Raw genomic sequence first — 24518 nt, forward strand, 5'->3', positions numbered from 1 at the left:
GGGAGAGCAATTACAGTGAGGAATCAATTACATTTGGATCCTTAGATCCTGTTTTCAAGTCAGAGTTTTGGGAAATTTGGGGTAGCCATTTGTATATGACTTAAACATGCTAGTCTTATGTAGATGACTATGAAAATGAGTTGCAAGCAACTTCTAAATTTACTGACTCACATATATCTTTTAGTAAATTAGTGTCACAGGAAACTGATTCTGCTCATCTTATGAACATCCCATGTGTAACACTGCAGAAACCTATAGGAAGCATCAGGGTGACCAAAATATATACCATGGGGCACCATGAAACTAGCTAATGTAGAATGACAGCCCACCTTGATCTGTGTTTAGAAGACAGTTTTGAAAGTCCCTAACCCATAGAATGCTAGGTTACCGCTTCTTTCAGAAAGTACATTCATGGGAAGAGGAGGGATATCTTAAAACATCAAAGGACTTACTTAACATTACCTGAAAAGGAATTAATTTTTGAAATTACCTTCAGGCAGAACTTTTTGAAAGGTACCGCCAGTGGGTAATGCACAGACGTGTGTACTCTCTACAGTGACGCCTGTACCTTACCTGAGACATCTCACCCCATTTCCAAGTTGTCATTGCTGGACCTGTCTTGAAATTACTTTTGCTTTCCTAAGCCAAAAAAAAAAAAAAAAAAAAGCATATATTTTAATAAGCTGGAAGAATGCAAACTCTAAAGATGGCTAACTTCAGTTTAGCAGTTATTTGGAAAGGAAAATCTGGCTTCAAACATTGTTGATGGCAGTCAGAATTGACAATTGGCTGGGACCAAGGATAGCGTTTTAAAGATGACTCAGTGGTAAAGCAGTGGGGGGTGGGCAGCCAACCAGTGGTCCCTCCGATTAAAAGGAGTCCTTCAACCGTTTTCATCACAGCAAGCTTCCGCAGGTTTCATCACAGCGAGGTTCCAGAAATGCTGCAAACTAGGGGAGTGTCCAGTGTAAGAACATAAGCGACTCTGAGAAATGTCTTTATTTTATTTAAATTATTTGAACGCGAGGAGGCTGAAACCCACTCCCTCTCAACCCCCAACCCCCGGCCGCCGGGTAGGATTTGGGCAGAGTGCCAAGGCCAGGGTGCAACTGTGCGCCTAGCCAGGTGACCTTCGCCAGCCCCACATGCCCACCCTGGGGCTCTGCAGGGGGCCGCGGGGGCCGGAGCCCAGAGATGCCGGGGTCGCCTTTGAGACGCACCCCGCCGCCCACCGCGGCGCACCGCTGGGCCGCCGCCCCGGCCCCTCCGGCTCCTGGCGCCCCACCCCGGCCGGCGGCGCCACGCCCACGGGGGGACCAGGGCCGGGCTGGGCTGCCCTCGACCTGCTCAGCCGCCGCCGCCAGTCCGCGGTCGCGGCTCCCCGGGGCCGCGCGCCCCGCCCGGCTCCTTCCCGCGGCCCCGCCGCCCCTCCCGGGCGCCGCCCGCCGAGGCCGCCTCTGCAGCGGGCAGCGCGGCCGGCCCGCGCCCGCCGCCGCGCGCTGATTGGCTGGCAGGGGCGGGCGCGGCGCCGGGCGGCCGGGCAGATTCGCTGGGTCAGGGCTGCAGAGGCGCCTGGCGCACCGGCGGGAGCGGAGCCGCGGCGCGCGCTCGCCCGGGACGCCGGCCGCCGCCAGCCCGCCCCCGCGAGCAGCGAGCGTCCCGGGGCGTCGAGGGGGCAGCGCGCGGCGGGCGCCGCCGCCCAGGCCGCCATGTGCTCCCAGCTCTGGTTCCTGACCGACCGGCGCATCCGCGAAGACTACCCGCAGGTGCAGATCCTCCGCGCCCTGCGCCAGCGCTGCTCCGAGCAGGACGTGCGCTTCCGGGCGGTGCTCATGGACCAGATCGCCGTCACCGTCGTCGGCGGCCACCTCGGTGAGCTAGGCGGGCTCCGGGAGGGCGGGGGGCGGCGCGCCGGGGGGTCCCCGAGAGCCGGGCGGGCGCGCGCGCGCACCCGGGCCTCCCCCAGTCAAGTCTCCTTTGGGTCCCCCAAACCAGACGCTGTCCCCGCGAGACCTCTTGGGACTGGAGAAAGCCCCTAACCTTGAGACGTTCCTTTGACCACTACCATCTGCCCTGATGCCAAGATTTGAGAACGGGATTTGATTTACTTAGGGGCTCTGCGAGGAACACGAATTCACCTGAAGCCGCCTGGAGGTCCAAGGAAAATCAAGCTGCTCAGCCCAGATTTGCACCTTCTGCTTGCGTCGATGCCCTATCAGTTTCGGTTGATAAAAATGCACAGTTAATTTACAAATTGTCCGTAAGGTGAATGTTCTGAAAAGTTTTCCGGGAGCGTATAAGCATCAGTAATGCACTACCTAGCAGGTTATTCCCACACTAGGAATCCACCTAGGAGGAGAAATCCAATATTGGGAGGCGCTTCTTGAATGGAAAGTGGGCTTTGATGGCCTTTCTTGAACTCAGCCGCCTCCCTAAAAGCGATGAGTTCTGATTCTAGAAAAGCCAGGATTTCAGATACAGACTGTTCTGGCTTCGATGGCTTCTCCACTACTGTGCCCAAGAGACTTTTTGGGGTAAGACATAATTCATACTCAAATGGGTTGTCATCTGTGATCCTGACCTCAGAAAGTTAAGTATGTTTTTAGATAGTTTTAATTATCTTTAATATAAGCTGCTTCTGACTTAGGCATCTGCGATTTAGGAACCTCCCCCCTTAGTCTCTCCACAGTCCTCTAGGAAGTATCCAGCCACTCCAGGTGATTCCAGGATGGGTGGGGGCGCGATGGGGGTTCAGCTGATTCAGGGTGCTTCTTGGAATACTATTTCTATTATTTCAACCATGCCCAGTTAAATAAGCTCACAATTTGTTAGCTTTCTTTGATGGGGAAAGGGATTCCCAATTCTGAATAGGCTCTTTACAAAAGAGATTTTGAATATGACCTAAGTGGAAAATCTTATAGATGTTTCATCCATAAATTTATCTAAACCCTTCACAAGTAACATCAGATTTTGCGTTTTGGAGAAACACCTTGTACTTACAAAGTGTCTTTCATTTAGTCTAAAACAGTGTCTGTCAACCAGCCTAACCGCTCTCTATCTTTTACTTGCCAAAATTCTCACAGTTAATGTATTGATAAGGGTACGTTGTTGAATAGGGAATCTGCAGGGTTGGCTTCTTATTACAGCTTTGCTGCTAACAAGTATTTTGGCTTTGCTTGGCCAAGTCACTTTGTGTCTTTGAATCTCAGGTTTCTTGTTTATAAAACTGAGAGCTAAGACTCTTGCTGAAAAATTCTGTGTCAGTTCCACGCTCAAATGGGGAAATCTGTTAGAGTTATCCATCTAGATCTAATTCCACCCACAGTGCCAGTTTGTTTGCTCTTTATTTTATTTATTTGTTTGTTTTACAGCTTGTAACAAAGATGCTTTTTTTTGAGAGACAGTAATCAAATGTTCCTGTTGCAGACCCATCATACATTCTGCAAAAGATTAGAGAAATGCTCTCTCTTTTGTATCTAAAACCCCATTTTAAAGAATAAGTCCTCAAAAAAGAAAATTAAAATCTAGTGCTCAGAAAACATTTAAACGCTTTTATGTAGTATTAAATTTTTACTGGAATTCATGTGTGAATATATCTTAATCAACAGTTACTTCTTTTTAAGCTGTAAGAAAATCTGCATAGTTATTTGCCTGATCAGTGAAGAAACTGAAGAGCAGTATTTTTTGATGCAGTTTTAATCTTTTGCTAATTCAAAGACAGCCACACACAAGTCACAACATATCCAATAAACATATTAGATCACTATTTCTGCTCTCCAAAGCAATCAGAAGATTTATTGTAGGGGTGGATTGAAGCACAGAGAAGCCAGTTCCTTGAGAAGGATGAGCTGGTTTGCTTTGTTAAATGCTGTAATAATGACAAGAATAGCCCCTTCCACATAATAAGCACTCAATACATATTTTTGAATAAATAAAGATATGTGCTCTATTTCCCACTTTCTTCTATAGTCATATTCTAAACTATAGAAAAAACTCTAGAATCACTGCCTTTGAGTTACAGAAATAGTTAAAATGATACCAAAGCAGTTCTGATTTGAGAATTAGATAGAGGCTGTGAGAGCTGGGAAGCACTTTGAGATCATCCCTTCTAAGTCCTTCCTTTTACAGAGGAACAGCCTGACGCTCAAAGAAACGAAGTGATTTGCTCCACAAACTCACGGGTAAAACATTTGATCTCCTAATTCCCAGCCCTGTGATACGGAATGAGTATACTTTAAGATACTTGCGACCTATAGCGCTTGTCTCAGTAGGTGTGGAATTAAACTGAATTGAATTAAATTGAGGCTAGATAGTGACTTTGCAAAGAAATTTTGTAAATTAGGAAGTTAAATAAGGGGCCACCTGTACAAAGGCCTCATACATATGCTTCTCTCCATTCCTTCTTTAGATTCTTGTAAGAGTAGATGAAGGAGTAACTTGGGGGCACATGTGGTAAGGGCCTCAGATAGTTGCTTAAATTCATTCCCTAGGTTGAGACTAGTGAGAGCCCAAATCCAGAAATAAGAATTTCAGGTTACACCTGAAAATAGGATTCAGACAAGAGATGAAAAGCTTTAGATTTAAGATTGTAATTATTTTAAACAAGTTAATACAAGTAAGCTAAACATGCTATGCAAACAAAAAGTTTATGATGATTATTTTGAACCCCATGATCTGCCCTACCCAACATAGATTTGGGTGGAAAGACTAGTGGGAAGAATGGACTAACTTTCCTTCAGGTGACTGAAGAAATCCTTCACTTTCTACGGGGAGCAGCATTGTGAGAATTCTATCCATCTCCTTACAAACCACAAGGTCTTCATTCATTCACTCAACAAATATTTGTTAAATATTCTCAACCCTGGAAACAAAGTGGTGGTGCCCGTGGCACCAAAATGTACATAATAATAGTCACAGTAAAAGGATGGGTGGGTGAGTGGGTGGATGGATGGATGGATGGATGTGGTATTGATTGTGTACCAGCCTAGGTTCACTACCTGTTAACTTATAACATCATCATATTTATCAATAAGGGTGTTTGGGGATATACTAGCTGGGAATTAGGAACAGTAACTCAGTAATTCTGGTCTCAACACTTTCTGTTCCCTCTCCTCCACTCTACCCCATGCATCAGCCTACACTGACCACTCTGCCCCTTGAGCAAAATCCCTTCTTTCTTTTTTTTTTTTTTAAGATTTATTGGGGCCTCACTGGTGGCGCAAGGGGTTAAAATGCAACCTATGAAGCTATCTGCAGCCACTGCAGCACGAGTTCAATCCCTAGGCAGGGAGCTACCCACATGGCACAGCAGACCTCTCTTGATGCTGCTCCCCTTAGTAGTGTATTTCAGTCAATCTGCCTGTTCTGCTCCCCACTCCATCTCTGGTGAATCCTCTCACACACACCCCACTGCATCTCTGGCCTGTACCCCAGTTCTTGTATGCGTAAATAAATCTATTTTTTAAGATTTATTCATTATTAAAGATTTTTTAAGATTTTTAAAAAGATTTATTTATGCACACAAGAACTGGGGTACAGGCCAGAGGTGTGGGGTGGTGAGATGATTCACCAGAGACAGAGTGGGGAAGAGAACATGTGGATTGACTGAAATTCACTGCTGAGGGGAGCAGCAGGTGAGTCAGGAGATGTCTGCTGCGCCATGTAGGTTAGCTCTTTGGCTGGGTGCTGCAGGGCTCTGGATAGCTTCATAGTGCTGAGACTTAACCCCTTGCACCACCAGGGAGGCCCCGAAATCCCCTTTTTCTGAGATTCCCATCTGGTCTAGTTCCTTTCCCTATGGTGAACTTTTATTCATTCTTCAAATCCAAATCAAGTCACTCATAAAGTCTTTCTTGAACTCCTGCCCCTGGCCCAAGCAACATTGCACATACCTTTTAAAATAGCACCCATATTTTATTGTAATTTATCTGTTTACCAGTTTATCTCTTCTTTCTGAACATAGGGGGATTCCACAGGTGTGTGCTCTGTAGTTGGTACGTAGTACACCTTCATTAATGTTTGTTGGATGACTGAGTGATGGGCCTTAAATGCTAATTTGCAGCATGTGAGACTTTTAAGTAGCTTCTGTGTTTGGAAGATTACGATTGGATGTGTGATGAGCCATGAATGAGGACAGAGTCACTAGTGGAATTAACTTCTCTGGCCACCCACTAGTCTTCACAATTAACTTGTCTCAAGAAACAAGTGAAGTTCAAAATCAGGGACAGATAGCAAGGCAGAAAAATGAGTCTCACCTGGGACTGGGTGTGTTGCAGTTGGTCTCTCAGGGGTAGGATGATTCAGCATTCCTTCCCTTGCAGAACTAAACCTTGGTGAACATAAGGCATTTCTAAGTCACATTCTTTAAGTTACATTGTTCTGAGATACATTTACTTGGCTCTTTGTAGTAGACAAGTAAGATTGAAAAAGTTTGGGAGAGGGGAGCCTAACTAAATTCCTATGAGCTAATGGTGCTATCTCAGCCTTCCAAATGACAAAAGACCTCACAGAGAAAGGATGTCTTTCTGCTACTGTGCAAGTAGACACTAGCAGGAATGGGTGCCATCCTAACCTTTTTTTTTCTTTTAATTTATGTTTTTATTCAAGTTTATTTTTAATTGAGGTAATATTTGTATGCCCCCATCAGGTAATATTTATATACTTCCACCAGACATTGCCACCGTTATACACCCACCACCAAATCATAGTCCGCCACCACAGACCATTATGCTTCCTTCTTTCCTTGTTCTTACTCCTTTCCTTGCCCCTACCCCCTCCAGGTGCTCAGTTCTGTAGTCAGTTTTCAAGGGTTAATTTTTAAGCTTGTCTTTAGTTTCTCTATATTCCAAACATTTGTGACACCTTCTGGTATTTATCTTTGACCTTCTGACTTACTTCCCTTAGCTTTCTCTCTTCCAGCTCCATCCATATTACTGCAAATGGTGTGAGTTTATCTTTTTGGATCACTAAGTAGTACTCTGTTGTGTATACATACCACATCTTCTTGATCCACTCCTCTGTTTTGGGGCATTTAGGTTGTTTCCATAATTTAGCTCTAGTAAATAACAATAAGCTATTTCAAAATGTTAGCAATAAATATGGGAGTGCAAGTTTCCTTTCAAAATAGTGTTTTTGAATTTTTTGGTAGCTGCCTAGGAGTGGATTCTGGGTCATATGGCAAATCCATGTTTAATATTTGGCGACACCTCCATACAGCTTTCCGTGAGAGCTGGACCAGTTTGCAGTCCCACCAGCAGTGTAGGAGGGTTCACTTTTCTCTACATCCTCGCCAGCACTTGTTGTTTCTGATCTTTTCGATAAGAGCCATTCTCACAGGTGTGAGGTGCTGGCTCACTGTGTTCTTTATTCAGCCATGCTAACTTTTGGGCACAGAGGTTGATCTTTAACTTGTGGCCCTGCTAACAATCTGTGCCAGACCTTAGAATCCAAATACACAGCCGTATTGGAAAGGTCAGAGAGAGAGTGGAAGCAATGACCACATTTCCAAACCTGAGTACAAATGAATATGCTTTCCTCCATGCTTCACATTTATATCTGTGGGGTGACCTCCAGGATAGGGGGTGGGTTGTAAGTTTATGTTTCTAACACTTGTTTTTAGGGATGCCTCATGAACTATGTTGGAAGAGTTCTAAAACCAGTGGACTGGGATCCTCAGTGAATTTCCAAGCCCTCCTTGTGGATCTCTCAGCCATCTGTTTCTGCTCCCATGAAACCTCCACCAGATTTCTTAGGCTTACTTGGTAGGAGGTGATACAGGCAGAGCTCAGAGATAGCGTGGGTTTGCTTCTTGACCACCACGATAAAGCAAATCACATCAATTTTTTAGTTTCCCAGTGCATATGAAGTTACATTTACTCTACACTGTAGTCTATTAATTGTGCAAGAGCATTCTGTGTAAAAAAATGTACATACCTTAATTAAATCACAGAGATGAAGTGTGAACATAATGTTGGAAAATGGCAAAGATAGACTTGATCTACACAGGGTTGCCACAGACCTTTAATTTATAAAATAGCCAATATCTGCAAAGTGCAGGAGAGCAGGGTGTGTCCGTACAGTGACCACCAGGGAGTACCCCATCATCCCCATCCATCCAGAGCTCCTTGCCAGTCCTCTTATTAACGAGGATTTTACTGACAGCCAGGTACTTCCATGCTTGACTCACCTCACTCTAGACCTGCCCCTGAGCACCTTACCTTCTTCCCTGAGAGATTTTACCTTATTTGGAGTTTACATTATTTTAATGCAGACCTACAACATGATCTGAAATTCTGTTTATTTCTATTAAAAAGTAACTTAAGATTTCACTATGAGAAAGTGATCAATTTAAATCACTTTGCTTTCAGGAGCTAACTCTATTACTACTTTAATATCTTTTTTGTCTTAATCTTTACAAAATTCCTATTTGTTCATCTGTTTCATTCAGCAAATAATTAAGTGCCTACTCTGTATCAGGCATTGTAGTGGGTACTGGGAATATAATGGAGAATAAGAACAAGCAAGTTTCCACCCACAGTATTATGTTTTAGTTCAGTCAGTCAAGCAGTCAAATATTGGTTGCATATATATGGTATTGTCCCAGGTAGCAGATTAAAATAGGTAAAAATACCTGTCTTTCAAGAAGACTGCATTCTAGATGGAGGAGGTAGAATACATACAAGAAAAATAAATAGTATGGTGGTGAAGAGGACTAAAGAAAATTAAAGCAGGGTTGGGGGAGAGAACTTTTCCATAGGTGAGAGAGGGAATTGCAATTTTAGATATGTTAGCTAGGGTGGTCCTCACACATAAGGTGATATTTAAGTTTAGACCTGAAGGAGGTGAAGGAACAAGCCATTTAGATATATGGGAGTAGAGTAGTTTAGGCAAGAGGAAGTAGCAGAGAGAGACCAGTGACGTCAGAGCAGAGTGAGTCAAGAGGCAAGCATTGGGGAGATCTGGGGATGGGGTGAGGAAAGAACAGATGTATAGGGGCTGTGGGTCAAGGAAAGACTTTGACTTTTACTGTGAATGAGCTGGGAATCCTCTGACAGGTGAATCACATGACTTACCTTGTGTTCAGAGGGTCATTCTGGCCACAGTGTTCAGATCTGACTGATGACAGCAGGGGTAGAAACTGGGACATCACTTAGGAGGTTATTGCTACAATTCAGATTGGAGAGAGTGATTGTTGGACTACAATGAGTTCATGGGAGGTGAGGAAAAGTGACTGGATTTGGGATATCCTTTGAAGAATTGGTTGTCAGGATTTTCCACTGCATCAGATTTGATTTGGGTATGTAGGAAAGACTAGTCAAGGAGGACTCTGAAATGTCTGGCCTGAGTAGCTATTTACTCATGGAAAGGATGTGATATAGTAGGCCTAGGTCAGTGGTGAGGATCAGGACTCAGTCTGAGATGCTCATTAAATAGCTAAGGTCTGAGATGCTCATTAAATAGCTAAGTGGAACTGTCAAGTAGGCAGTGTATCCTATCAGTGGGCATGCAGGGGAATGCCCATCTCCATACACCTGTCAAGGGAGTGACTTTGCTATAGATTGCAACGAGAAGAGGTCCAAGGACTGGTCTCTGGAGGACTGCAATGTTTAGTGGTCAGGGAGAGGAGGAGGCACCTGCAGAGAGTCTAAGTATTAATAAGAGAAAGTAAGAAAACCACTGGAAGCCAAGTGGAGAAAGTCAGGAAGGAAGACATGCTCAGGCCACATCAAATGTTGGTGGTAGATCAGGAAGATGGGGCATGAGAATTGGCCATTTGATTTAGCAAAGAGGATTTAATAGAATTACCCTAATAAGGGTAGTTTCAGTGAAGAGATGGAAACAGTGAATAATCTTAGGAATTTTGTTATAAAGGAAAGATGAATTAACATCATATCCCTGGAGCAGCCCTCAACCAAAGGCTGAGTTGGTATGTAAAAATTATAACTCACCAGCCCCATGGCCCCATAACTGAGGCGTTTGCATTAAACCACTTCTTTAAGAGTTGCATCTGGGAGTAAGCCCCACTTACCAGAGGTAGTTACTCACTTGGTAACATACTTTTTATTTGCTGCATCCATTTTTTTACTCATCTCCAGTGTCTCCTGAAATTGCCACCCTAATAAACCTCTTGCACTCCAGTACTTTTCCGGGGTGTGCTTCTGGGGAGACTCAAACTAACACTGAGCCTGGCCCAAAATAAATGCTGAATAAATAAAAAATGAATGTAAATGTGTGTTGAATGAATGAATATGTTTGCTTATATTTTTCTCCCGAGGAGACTGTAAGCTCTTGGTGGGCAGAGACCACCTGGTTCGTCTTTGTATTCCTGTTTAATAATGTGTCGGACTCACCCCAACAGTTCAATAAAGGTTGGATTTAATTAATGACCTCAAAATAGCAGTTGGTGGAAAGAGAAAATGCCACTTAATGACTGTGGCTTTTAATGAGGTTGGAGGTGAGATTTCTTTGAGCATTGTAACAAAAAGCTTTAAAAAGGAAGGAGGAGTGGTGGTAGCAAGTATTTGTTAAGAATAAAAATAACTTTCTGATGAAAAAATGCTGCGGGAGGGATAGAAAGGAACCAGAGAAAGCCAGGAGAGTGACTGAGATGAACCAGTCACACTTCAAATGACAAATCTTCCTTATAACACAACAACATAATGGGAATCACTGATGGATCACCCACTTAGTTTATATTGTTGATTCCTTTCTGACAACTTTTAGAGTTTCACTACCTGTCAGTGTTATGGGATCCTGCTAAAACAGAATGGTCTGGAAGCTGCCATGAGTGAGGTCCCGCACAGGGTCCTGCATGCTTCTGCTACCTCTGTTGAATGTGAAGGCTTTTTTCTCAAATATCAGAAACCAATTTCATTTTGAAGCTTGCTTTTGTGAAGCCAAAGATGTGTTGTGTATAAGGATAAATGAGCACTGTGTGTGTGCAGGTGGGAGGGTGGTGACCTGCTGGGCATCAATTCTGTGCAACACAAAGACTTTTACAGTCAGATCTATTGCAGGGATCCAATATTACAAGCATCTTTAATTTAAATGATATAATATATGTGAAAGTTTTGAGCAAAATACTAAAACACAACAGCCAATAAAAGAGTAGCCAAGTTCAGATTTGCATGACTGAACCTGTTTTTAATCCTTACTTCTACTTCCCTCTATTGGCATAAATGAGGAGGATGGTTGATAATTTTTAGAACTTTACTTTCCAGTAATGATTTTTTTTTTAGAGAAAGAAAAAGTTTATTAAGGAGAAAAGGAAAGGTCCAGTAATGATTTTCTTATTTCTAAAGCTATTTCTCTGTATTATTAGGTACCTTTCTTTGCTGTTGTGCATGCAAACATGAAAATCTAGTTTTGTAGAGTTGATTTAACCCGACATATGGGTTAGGAAAAAAAAAAAAACAGTTCAATTCTTTGGGGAAAGTATTCCCATTTTTCTATTGTATTTTTAATGCAATAAAATATTTGCAAATATAGACAACAGAGTTCAAAAGGAAATCAAAACACAATTACCCATAAAGTGGATTTTTTTAAAAAGTAACAAAGGAAATACTCTTGTGGATTCAAATTTGATTTAGGTTGTCTATTGGTCACTGTACTAACTAGTTTGGGGTCTGATCCTTTTTACCCTTTTATTAACCTGTTTGGGACAGAATGATCATTTTAGTTTTTTAAAAAAGTGGTTCGATGCTAATCAGTACATCTCAAGCCCAATGTAGGCATTTTGGAGACACTAAGTATCCCAGAAGCAACTTAGCTCCTTCCCTATCACTCTGCTCCCCAGATCAAGGTGATGCTCTAGAGCACAGAGCCACTTAATCACATGAAATCTCTTGTGATTTGAGGGCAAGAGTTTCTCATGTTGAGGGTTTTCCTTCCATTCACTGGCAGCCAAGCAGAAGCCTTCCCTCCTGATGTCCCACATCACCTCTCCACTCCCTTGGCTTGCGGCCCATAGGTTGCAGTGGAAATGCAAGGATCCTGGGAATACAGATATGTTAAGCTCCATCCTGAATTAAGTTCATTGGCTTCTTTCTAATAGGATGTCAATAGGGAGAGGAAATTACTTAAATGAATAAAGGCCTCAGGATTCACTGACATGTTTGCCAAGGGGCAGCCTTAAAGCTGAGCTGTTCTTGACCATGGCTGTGTGGCACTGCTTGCTCCCACTGAAGCCACATGAGTGGTACTCTCTAGTCTACTGCTTCTAAAAATGGTGATTTAGACCAGGTTTAGACTGCATAGAGAGTAGGGATGAGCAGAGACAAGTGAAGGTGCCTGTAGCAAGAATGCTGGGGCTGTGTAGATGGCAGAGAAGTCACGGGGAGGCTGTGTCTCTAAACCTTTCATGCCCCTCTCTGCGTGAAGCTGGATAACCAGCACAGCCAGAGATCACATCTGATTGCTTGGTAGAGCCTTTTTGGCTATACTTTAACCCATTCCATTCTTCATTTATTAAAGGCTTCAGTTGGAATGAGCCAGGCCCAAAGATTTGCCTTTGGAGAAGAGAGATGAAGTCCTGGTAAGACTTCGTAGGTATATGTGACTGCTTGTTGAGGCTGAGCTGTCTCTGTCCACTCGTGGTTGGTATTCTAGAAATGACTGAATTCTTTCCTTCCCATTTAGAACGTTTGTCTGTGGTTTCATGCTGGGATTTAAAAGCCAGCTGTTTCTGCTGCTTCTCATTTCTCTAGGTCACTTTTCTGTTGCAAAGCCATTTTTCTCATCAAGTGGTACAAATCGCCATAAATTGTCCTATTCTGCTTAGTAGAATGTCTGTGCAGTAATAATGTCAGTGCCTTATGTATGCATAGCATTTTATAGTTTTCAAAGCACTTTTGCCTATATTATCTCATTATGTAATGTCGTGGGCTGTTGCTATTTCCCTGAGTGTTCTGTATTTATTCACCATTTTCACCAACTTGAATTTTTTTTCTTTCTTTTCCTACCAATTTTGAGGATGTTATACAAGGTTTACTCACCCCCACCTGCCACATACTTCATAGTTCCCCTGGGGACTGTAAATGGAAAAGGAAAAAGCATATACAAATGATACTGTTTTCTGATGGCAAAGTGAAGATAACCTGAATTCTCTTTATAAATCATCCCCAAGAGTGATGGTCTAGTTCCGACTATCAGCAGAAGTACTAAAAACGATTTATCTTAATGATTACATCTACCTACTTTTTCAAATTGGTGAAATGTCTTCCAGAATTGGAGGGTGGGGACACAAAGCAAGTTAGATTCATTTGGTAGTTTTGTATTTGGGGTATTTTCTTCATTTTGCTTAGTATTATTTATTCCATTTTTTATTAAGGTAACATTATTGTATATTTGTTGTGTTAGTGATATTGTTCATCCCCTGATGGAGAAATTGTAACTTCATTAGCACCTTCTGTTTTCTTGGAATTAAATGGCTGTTTAGTATATTGTTTGTGAAATAGAAGGTGCCTTAGGTTAAAGCTTCTAAGGTGATTCTGAAACTTTGTTTTAAAAAAGTTTCTTTAGAGCTTTTTAGAAACTCTTTTAAGGTAGACCAGAAAATTCCCTGAACTAACCTCTCATTACCTTACCCATCTTATTTCTTGTTTCCATCATTCCATCCCCATATGTGAGGTGTACTGCAGGTGCCCAAGTAGCTGCATAAAGAAAACCAGAGGAAATTAGGATTGAAAGGACCAAGCTGGTTGTTATAAGCTTATTTGACACTTGCCTTCCTTCTGTAACATTCTCCAGTAGCCAATGAGCCTCAGCCCTCTCCATCCTAAGGCAGTGGAATCATATCCCTTCTTTTGGGCATAAATAAATCTTTGGATTGCTTCTGTACAATTCAACAAACATCAAGTACCTATTATGTAGCAGACACTGTTTTAGTGCTGGGGATACAGCATTGAACAGAAAGACAAATTGTGCTTTTATGGATAGTCTTTGGGGTCAGAGCAGACAAGCCAAATAATTCTGCATGGAATCTCTGTAGATACTTGAAGACAGTATTCCTGCTCCTCCTAGTCTTCACTCAGCTTCACAGGCTAATCCCCCTGGAAACATCCTAACGTTGTTTAATATTGAATTGATTTGTTTAAAGTGTTTTGTTGTTACTTAAAAAGGCAGTAAGATGAAAAATCACCCAGAATCCCATTACTCACTGTTAAGATGTTGGTATATTTCTTTCTAGCCTTTTCTAACTTGTATTTATAATGTTGTATCTTGTTTCTTTCCACTTACATCGACATTTTACATTCATTATATTGGTAAGAATCATTTGAATAGTTATATAATATTCTAGTCACATAAACTTTTTAAGGTTAAGTCATAAAAGTGTAGGAGAGACCCCTTAAGTGTGCTACACTATTTCCTTTTTCCCAGGTCTCAGCCTCCTAAGCGGCCACATTTTGATGATGTTACTGTGGGAGGGAGATGCTGGGCTGCACTATCTCCTGAAGAGTCATCATTCTTGATATGCTGCCTCCTTTTTTCCCCCCTTCTGTTCATTCTCTGGTGTCTCCTCATTATCATGCTATGCTCATTGCTTGGAGTACAAGGTTGACTGTAGTTTCCTCATTATGACAGGATATCCAAGCACCATCTTCAAGACTGTCTTCCTGCTAGATTCAGTCTTGATGAGTCTGTTGGAGCCCATCCTTCTGGTTGGAGCAGACTGTGGAGAGCCCAGAGCTCACTTCTGTCCTTTGATTGCAGGCCTTCAGCTCAACCAAAAGGCGCTCACCACCTTCCCGGATGTGGTGCTCGTGCGGGTGCCCACACCCTCCGTGCAGTCGGACAGCGACATCACAGTCCTGAGGCACCTGGAGAAGCTGGGCTGCCGCCTGGTCAACCGCCCACAGAGCATTTTAAACTGCATCAACAAATTCTGGACATTCCAAGAGCTGGCTGGACACGGAGTCCCCATGCCAGACACCTTCTCCTATGGTAAGTCTTCCTGAAAGGGAGTAGGAACTTCCCTTTCTAGTCACCCTCATTCCTGTGTTTTCGCTCCATAAAAGCCCTGCAGTGTCTCCTGACTTTTTTTTCTTTTACACATTTTTATGGAGGTAACATTGGTGTGCCCTTAACACTTCTCAGTCCATCAGAGGTAGAAGAACAGATGTAAACAGGCAATTTCAGTGCAGTGTGGTCAATGCTATGATAAGACTTAGTGCAAGGGTGTGCGGGGATACACAGGAGGGCTCCTAATGCAGTTTAAAAGATAATGAGGACGACTTCCTGAAAGAGATACTATCTCAATGAAGCTGAAGGTATCCAACCAAAGCAAGGGGGTCTGGGAAGTAGTGTAAGAAGTGAGTAGAATGTAGAAAGACCTAGAAGCAAGAGAGAACTTGTCCACTTGGTGGTGTTGCAAGTAATTTATAGATCATAGGGGAGAGAGAGAGTAAAGATATAAGGCTAGGGAGATGAGAAAGACCCAGAAGACAACATATGAAGGAGATGAAGGTCAACTCTGAGACTAATAGGAAGTTATTGGAGGGATTTAAGCAAGGGGTGGCCTGATCAGAGTTCATAATATCTCTTTGGCTACATAATGGAGAAGGATTTGGATAGGGGCAAAGTAGAGACAAGATACCTAATGGTAGTCTTTTTAAATAATTCAAGTGAGCAATGATGGTCTAGACGAAAGTGGCCATAGTAAGAATGAATATAAGTGAACAGATTCAGGAATTATAAAGAAGGTAGAAATAACTGGACCTGGTAGTTGATTGGATATGAGGAGTATGGAGGGGCATCAAGAATGACTTTGGTTGGGCCTCCCTGGTGGCGCAAGGGGTTAAGACGCAACCTATGAAGCAATCCACAGCCACTGCAGCACAAGTTCGATCCCTGGCCAGGGAGCTACCCACATGGTGCAGCAGACCTTTCCTGACTCGCCTGCTGCTCCCCTCAGCAGTGTATTTCAGTCAATCTGCTTGTTCTGTTTCCCACTCTCCGGTGAATCCTCTCACCCCCCCCCCCCCGCCCCCATGCCTCTGGCCTCTACCCCAGTTCTTGTATGCATAAATAAATAAAATCTTTAAAAAAAAAAAAAGAATGACTCTGGTTTCTGGTTTGTGCAACCAGATGTGAAAGAAACAGAAACAGACAAGAAAAATAGTCAGGTTGGGTGAGGGCTTGTGGGGCAGAGAATGATTTCAGTTTGGGACATGTTTGGTTTGAAGTATCTATAGAATATGCAAGTAAAAATATTCAATAGAAAGTGAATAAATGGAACTGGAGTCCCCGAAAGAAAGTGCAGAGTAAGGGAGTGGGTTTAGAAACCTTCGTTACATTAAGTGAAGTCACAAGAATGGTTGAGATTACTGAGGGAGAACAAAGAGAGGGCTGGGCTGTAGACCCAAAATGGTTAAAATGGTTAACTTTTATGTTATGCATACTTGCTTCAATAAAAAATAAAATAAAAGTGAGTTTAAGAGGGATGCCTTTAGGGAATAGGTAAAGCACTATTGTGAACAAGACAGGTCTTACTAAGATTCCACGGAATATTTTGCTTTGCAGAAATTGAGCTACAATACTGCCTGTGTTTGGCAGAATATTGACTCCCCAAAATGCAAATATGTAGTCAAGAAAGTTTGTAAAACACTCTAAAAACAATTTTAATACACATTATTACTCACATTTTAAATTAAGGCTGAAGGAAGTATAGTGTGGCCAATTCAGACTTTCAAGTCAGACCTTAACTTTGGGTGAGACAAATCACCAGGCTTGGTTTCCTTCAGAATTGGGGTGCCTGTTGTTGCATAACAAACTACTAAAAACATAGTGGCTTAAAATAACACCCAAGTATTATCTCACAGATAGTGAACTCTAGAGCATATGGAGCCCTTACCACATGGAGGTATTTGATAAATGTTGATTTCCTTATCAGAATCACTTTTGTGTTACAGATGCACAATGCATGTCTGTCAGGTTAAATGGGTTCGAATTACGTTCATCAGAGACACACGAGGCCTGGAGTTCTGCCCACAGAGGGGTCACTACAGGTCACTCCCAACCATCGGCCTTACATTCACTGACTTTCACCTTTTCTTGGCAGGTGGGCATGAAGACTTTTCAAAAATGATTGATGAAGCCGAGCCCCTGGGCTACCCAGTGGTGGTGAAGAGCACCCGAGGACACCGGGGTCAGTGCTGCTCTTCCTGGCTTCCATTAGGGCTGCGGCTCTGCCGGGTCTCTAACCTGGTCAGGCACAACAGGAGCACCACTTGGAGACACACAGCTCCCCTTTCAGTTGCCTGCCATGTGTTCCCTGCCCCCTTCTCTCCTCTCTCTCTGCTTTTGTCAGACCCTTCACATCTCTTCCCTGGACTGTGGCAGCAGGCCCTGACTTGGTTCTGACACCATTCCCTAACACCACTGCCAGTACACCCTCTGTTCTTTTCTGGGGAATAATTTCTCTGAAACACACATCTATTCTGTCATTCTCTTGCTGAAAAACATCGCCCAGAACTCATGTGGCCTATTATACAAAGTCCAAATTCCTCATTATGGCACAGAAGGCACTGCATGAACAGCCTCAACACCCCTGCAGCTTACTCTGGCCATGGGCACCCTCCCTCATCCATTGTGGACAACTTCTCCTTTACCAACCAAGCCAAGTATTTGCCTCTCTTCAAGCCTCTGCTCCCTTCCCTTTTCTGGGAACACCATCTTGCTCTGCTTTCCAGTGAATTTTTCCCTGCCTGTCCTTTAAGGCCAGTTCCAGATGTCATTTCCCCTCCTCTCTTCCAATCAACACTATAGCCCTTTGTCCATGCCTCTGGCATCATGCTGCATTTTAAAAAAGTCTCAGGTTTATATGTCTTTCCCCCTAATGGTGATCTTCTCAGGGAGGGAAGCAGGTCCTGCCCATCTGACTCTGTGAGAACTGCATTTTGAGTTAAATTTTTATATGTGGTATGACATAGGAGTCAAACTTCAGTCTTGTGCATGTGGATACTCAGTTTTTCCAGTAGCATTTGAAGAGACTGTTCTTTCCCATTGAAATCTCTGGGCACTCTTGTCAAAAATCAGTTAACCATATGAGTGAGGATTTATTTCTGGGCTCTCAATTTTGTTGCATTGATCTATATGTCTGTCTTTATGCCAGGCCATATTGGCTTTGATTACTATAACTTTGTGGTAATTTTTTAAAATTGGGAAGTGTGAGTCTTCCAGCTTTGTCCTTCTTTTTCATGATTGTGTTAGTCATGTGGGGATCTTTGCATTTCCTTATGAATGTTAGGAACAGCCTTTCAATTTCTGCAAAAAAGGAAATTGGACATTTGGACGAGATTGCATTGAATTGATAGTATTGCATTGTATTGAATTGATAGTAATCAATTTGAGTAGTATTGCCATCTGTATAATATTAATTCTTCCAGTTCCCTGACATGGGCTGTCTTTCTGTTTATTTAGATGTTTAATTTCTTTCAGAAATGTTTTGGAGTTTTCAGTGTCTCAGTCTTGTACTTCTTTGTTTAAATTTATTCCTTTTTATGCTATTATAAATGGAATTATGTTCTTTATTTCATTTTCAGATTGTTCATGGCTAAGTAACATGGTATGGGAAAATAAGGAGGATAAGGAGTAAACAGAATTATAGCAGTTAAGTTGACTCAAGCACATGAAGATAAATCTAAAGTTAGTGGCATGGCATAGGCTGTGCCTTTGGGAAAGTTATTCATCTTGTCAACCCTTATTTATCCATCTTATCTATAAGACAGAAATAACTATCTTTAGTAATGGCTTCACAGCACTAGTATGAAGTGTAAATGAAATTAAAAAGGGGCTGGGGGTCTGGCAACTAATCCTCGAGCCTTTATTCTACCACCCTTTTCACCCCTTTGCCTTTAAACTGTAGCTTCTTTAGTAACTGCAGACTAGAATTTCTATGCCAGCAACCAAATCCCTATTTCTTGCTCTCACCTCTCTGAAAATCCTCCCTAATATTCAGAGAACTCCCATTACCTATAGCTAACTCTCAGCCAGCTTTTGCTAGATGCAAGATTTCCTGGTGCCAAATAGCCAATGATTGAGACGTGTTTTGGAGATTACTTTTCAGCCCCAGTAGGGCTGGTCCCCACCACTCTTTGCATTAAGATTTCAAAGGGGTCTCACTCCTTTTAAGGTCATGACATAAACCTAGGAAAGCCATCTCTTTGTTCCTTAAAAGAATGCTCAGATTGGGTGTGCCCATGGCATTTTTAGAACAATCCGTGCTCTGATCTGTTAGCTGTTCTGCAAATACACAAGCAGGTGTTAAATAATTACAGAGGTATAGATGATTCAAGCAGGAAATAATTTGGAATCAAGAAGGAATGCGTTCCCCAGAGATCAATAGAAGTGTAAATCATTCCTTTTGGAATTAACCATTACAGCTAAACAGTACAGTTCCTCTTTGTTTAGAGGAGGAAGAATGTGCGTCAGTGGCTTGCCCTTTGAATGCCCGTAGTATTTTGCATAGACCTCTCTGTATCATATCACACTGTGGTGTGGTTACCTGTTTTTGGCCTCTTGCCATCTAGACTTGAGATTCCTCTAAATTATGTTCAATTAATTGTCCTGTAAATATTGATTGACACGTGCTTTGTCTATCAAGCCCAGCATGACGTTTGGGGTATTAGAAAACGTGACTGGGACATGGTCCTCAGGGGACAGGAAATGTTGACTGTTTTTGGAGCTAACCTGACTACATTCTTAGGGTTTTATTTTTACCCCCTTCTCAGTTTCTTCAGTATAGTATTATGTAATTTTGAAAACAGAGTGGTAACGGAGGGAGAAGGTTGATGATATTAAGACCTAAGTAAAACCAAGAGAAAATAAGATTCAGTGCCATTTGAAAGAAGCTTGAATCTAAAAGGAATAGAAGGGTCAGTGTGAGGCAAGTTCAGGCAGAGCTGAGAACCGTCCTGGACAGGGAGCTAGGAGGGCAAGGTCAGGGTTCAGTGGCCTCTGTAACTACTGTTCTCGTTCTTTGTCTTCTTAAAGGAAAAGCTGTTTTTCTTGCAAGAGATAAACATCACCTCTCAGACATCTGCCATCTGATCCGCCACGATGTGCCCTATCTGTTCCAGAAGTATGTGAAGGAATCCCACGGGAAGGACATCCGGGTGGTGGTGGTAGGGGGCCAGGTGATCGGCTCCATGCTCCGCTGTTCCACCGACGGGCGGATGCAGAGCAACTGCTCTCTGGGTAAGGTGGAAAAGCTCCGCGTGGGCTTGTTGGTCACGGGCGGCCACCAGGGCTTTCCATTTGCATGTTTAGACTGGTTCAGTAAATACACATGACTCCCTCCTGTGTTCTCAGGTCCTCCACTGGGCACCAGGGCCATGAATAAGAATTAGAATCAAACCCTTTCTGGGTAGAGGAAGTCATGAGATCAGAGCCTGTTACAATAGCTGAGGCATGAAATAATGAGGGGGAAGTTAAGGCAGTGGCAGAAGGCACAGCATATTCTGCTTTTACATTATGATTAAAAATTGCATTTTTTCTTGTATGTGTTTATGAGGAAGCTGCAGTTTATGTTTGGGTCAAATATGTAACCCCATTGCTTAAATGTGTGGATAAAGCCTGTTTTACGTTGTAAATGGAGATGTTCCAAAAGGGATATAAATCTTCCTGTCCCCATCACAGAAAGCTGCTATTATCATCATTAAATGAATTTGTATTAAAAAAAAAAAAAACACCTTCAAGGGCCTCCCTAGTGACCTAAGGGTTAAGTCTCAGCAATATCACTGCCCAGGCCTGAGTTCTATCCCCTGCCAGGGAGCTAATCCACATGGTGCAGCAGACCTCTCTTGTCTCCACAGCTGCTCCCCTCAGCAGTGTGTTTCAGTGAATCCACCTGTTCTGCTCCCCACTTTGTCTCTGGTGAATCCTCTCACATACACACACACACACAAACACACCCCTCTGGCCTACACCCCAGTTCTTCTATGCAAAAATAAATAAATATTTAAAAAAAAACACCTATAGTTATTTACATAATTGTCAGATGAATGTACCAACTCTAGTGACTAATAAAGAGGCTGAGAGAGTGATTTTTTTTTAAAGATTTATTTATTTATTTATGCAAGCACTGGGTACAGTCAGAAGCGTGGGAGGGTGAGAGAATTCACCAGAGGGGGGGGGAGGGGAGGGAGGGGGGAGACAGGCAGACTGATGAAACACACTGCTGAGGGGAGCAGCAGGCGCGGCAGGAGAGGTCTGTTGCGCCATGTGGGACCCTTACCGGGTGGCTCAAACCGGCACTGCAGAGGCTGGCGGCAGCCTCGCAGTCCAGCGCTCAACTGCTGCGCCACCAGGGGAGGCCCGAGAGAGTGATTTCATTCTTTCATTGATACTGGTTGAGCAGTTTTTATAAACAGATTCTATGATTGATATTGGGAATGCAGCAACTAATAAGAGAGTCCTTGCCTTCTGCTAGCTTGTAGTCCAGTGGTGGAGAAGATGCACACGGGCAGATCACCTTAAGGTCCTGTGATTCAGTGATGTAGAAAGGCTAATAGGTACAAGCTGACCCAGCACTAATACTTCACATGTCACCTCATTTCAGAATGATCACTTGTGGTGCAGTTTTGGACCTGATGCATTATCATTGTGTCCATTTTAATCACGTAACAGAAACCCTTCTTTAACTAGGAACCACACATTATTGTGATCTGGCCTTGTTGCTTTTATTGGTGAGCTGTTAAAAACATTTTTATAGCCTTTTCCTTATATAATGCAATAGGGAAGAGAAAGAACAGTGGTAAAATAAGGATATTAATTAAAATAAAGATATTAATTACTGGTCCTGGGAATGCAACTCTTAAGTCCTACATCCTTCCAGGGAGATGAAAAGAGATGATTAAATCTGAGGTCTTAGCCCTTTTTTTTTAAAGATTTATTTTTATTTATGCATACAAGAACTGGGGTGTAGGCCAGAGGTGGGGGGTAGGGAATGAAAGGATTCACCGGAGACAGAATGGGAAGCAGAACAGGTGGATCTACTGAAATACACTGCTGAGGGGAGCAGTGGGTGAGACAGGAGAGGTCTGCCTCACAATGTGGGTAGCTCTCTGGTCAACTGGGGATCGAACTTGTGCCACAAAGGCTGTGGACTGCTTCACAGTGCGGTGCTTAACCCCCTGTGCCACCAGGGAGGCCCTATAAATATTTTTAAAACTCTAAATAAAGAAATGACCATACTGTTTCCCCAGTGTCCTGACTTCCATCTAGACTTTTTGGGAGTCATGCAAGTGCCCCTCCTCAACACCCGCATCTCCTCCCTGAAGGATCACTGACTCCTTAGTAAGTGTCTGACGTCAACTGTGCTTTCCCCATAGGCGGTGTAGGTGTCATGTGCCCGCTGACAGAACAAGGCAAGCAGCTGGCTGTTCAGGTGTCCAACATCCTGGGCATGGACTTTTGTGGCATCGATCTCCTCATCATGGATGATGGCTCCTTTGTGGTGTGTGAGGCAAATGCCAATGTCGGTTTCCTGGCCTTCGACCAGGCATGCAACTTAGATGTGGGTGGGATCATTGCAGACTACACCATGTCCTTGTTGCCAAGTCGGCAGACTGGGAAGATGGCCCTCCTCCCAGGATTGTCTAGTCCCAGGGAGAAGAAAGAGCCAGACGGCTGCGCTTCAGCTCAGGGAGTCGCTGAGAGTGTCTATACCATCAACAATGGGTCTACCTCTAGTGAGAGTGAGCTTGAACTGGGAGAGATCCGGGATTCCTCGGCAGGCACCAGGGGCGCCCCAACCCCCATGTTGCCAGAACCCGGCTGCTACAACATTAACAATAGGATAGCTTCAGAATTAAAACTTAAGTGAATTCCTGCTTTCTGGCAGCATTTAAACCAAATCCTACTGCTTCCCTAGTAGTTTTGAATGAATAAAATCTGGACTAATGTGATCTCATTTGCACAGAAACTAGAAATCCCATCTGGGCACTCCACAGTCTTTCTAACGATGATTTAAGCAAATGGCGTCGCTTTGTGATTTTTACAAAGACTATGATAAAAACACTCACCAAGAACATCCCGACTGATGCATTTGAGACAAGCGTCTGCTGCAAGCACTCGGCTACCATGGTTGACTTTAAGGCTTTGACTCTATGCTGTTGCTTCTCGCTTTGCTCTGCAGAGCCCATTAACTCAGAAGGCTCCTGGAAATCCGATACTGGAAGGCAACTACCAGACACAGGCGTGTGCAGAAGAGGTAGAACCTGACGGCATTTATGTGCACTTCATTAAATGTGTGTGTGTGATGCTTAGAGAACACACTCAAACACTACTAGAGGACCCCTCTCTGCTCCTCATCAGTCACCGTATTGACCATATTTCTCTGACACTCAGGATATGGTGTTTAGGGAGCGTCCTCATTAGCATTGTCAACGAAATACTTTGTAGAAAGTGAGATTGAACATCCTTTGACTTACTGTTTGGCAAACATCTGCTCTGTGACTGGGGCTTTCTACAAATTGCTTTGCCACTTCAAATGTATAGACCCTGCCTCACCAATGCCAGCCCCAGGAGCCTCTTGTACCTTTGCTGCCTTTGGCCTCAGCTGGAAACGCACTTCAGTGAGCTAGTGGCCACATACTTTCTTAAGCGTACAGTAGGACACCATGAATTTTCTTTGCCATGGACTCTGTTTACTCGTCATCCAGAATCTAGTGGGTATTTATCATAGAAAGCTACTGGAAAAGAATCTTTTCTCACCTCCTTTACTGAAACTTGTGTACTGTTTAGGAGGTTTTCTTGTACTAGTTGGTGTCATGGGCCTGTTGGGTAGATAGAGCCATTGGAAACACTCCAGTCCTCTTGATATTCTGGTCTTATCCAGGTTCCAGAGACCTGTCCTTTCCCCACTTTTCCAAACTGGGGAGACTCGGGTATCAGGAATTACTCATTGCACTTTGGGAGGGGGATACTGTAGACATGACTTCAAGTGCTTTTCATTTTAACTCTTTGAGTAGTAGATGATGAGCCTTTCCCTGGGAGAAATCGTGGAGATGGAGTGTGCCATTTCTGCTTATATGAATTAGGACTGAAAAGTGAGCAAGACTCCTTTTTAACCAAATACACTAAAACATATGCACTCAAGAGCTACCACAACCAGAGTTACTTCCTTGGGAGGATGTACTCTGGAGCTGTGATTTTGCATATGCTAAGAACACTTAGAATTCCTCTTTGGAGTTATCTTCAAAGCCATGCAAGGAAAGAGGCCTCAAACCTCATTTTCAGATCTTGTTACTTATAGCACCTCTCTGAAGAGGTGGTCCCAAGCTCCATCACCCATTGTACTTATCAGACTTATTTTCTAGTGCTGTTGGACTGTTAAAAAAGAAGTCATTCCTCAAAAAAATAAACCTAACCATGAAGGACAAAGACTTAACCAATGCTAAGGAAGCTCACAAGTGAGTTTGCAGGGAGGGTAGAGAAATATTCTTAGTGAGGTCGATTTCACTAAACTAAACATACATCTTCTCGAGGGAACTACTTTGAGGGCAGCAACACCCATGATG

At 43.2% G+C, this 24518-nt stretch overlaps 1 protein-coding gene across 1 annotated transcript; it reads left to right on the forward strand.

Moving 5' to 3' along the window:
- Positions 1–1709: 1709 nt before the first annotated feature.
- On the forward strand, positions 1710–22950 carry RIMKLA (ribosomal modification protein rimK like family member A; the record flags this gene model as incomplete). The annotated part of the gene is made up of 5 exons (XM_084243041.1): positions 1710–1872; positions 14710–14940; positions 17057–17143; positions 19990–20193; positions 22329–22950. 5 exons carry the CDS (start codon positions 1710–1712, stop codon positions 22820–22822), a joined length of 1179 nt encoding a protein of 392 aa, XP_084099167.1. The 3' UTR covers positions 22823–22950.
- Positions 22951–24518: the final 1568 nt, after the last annotated feature.

Source organism: Talpa europaea (genome assembly GCF_964194135.1).
Source record: "Talpa europaea genome assembly, chromosome: 9".
NCBI classification, from domain to species: Eukaryota; Metazoa; Chordata; class Mammalia; order Eulipotyphla; family Talpidae; genus Talpa; species Talpa europaea.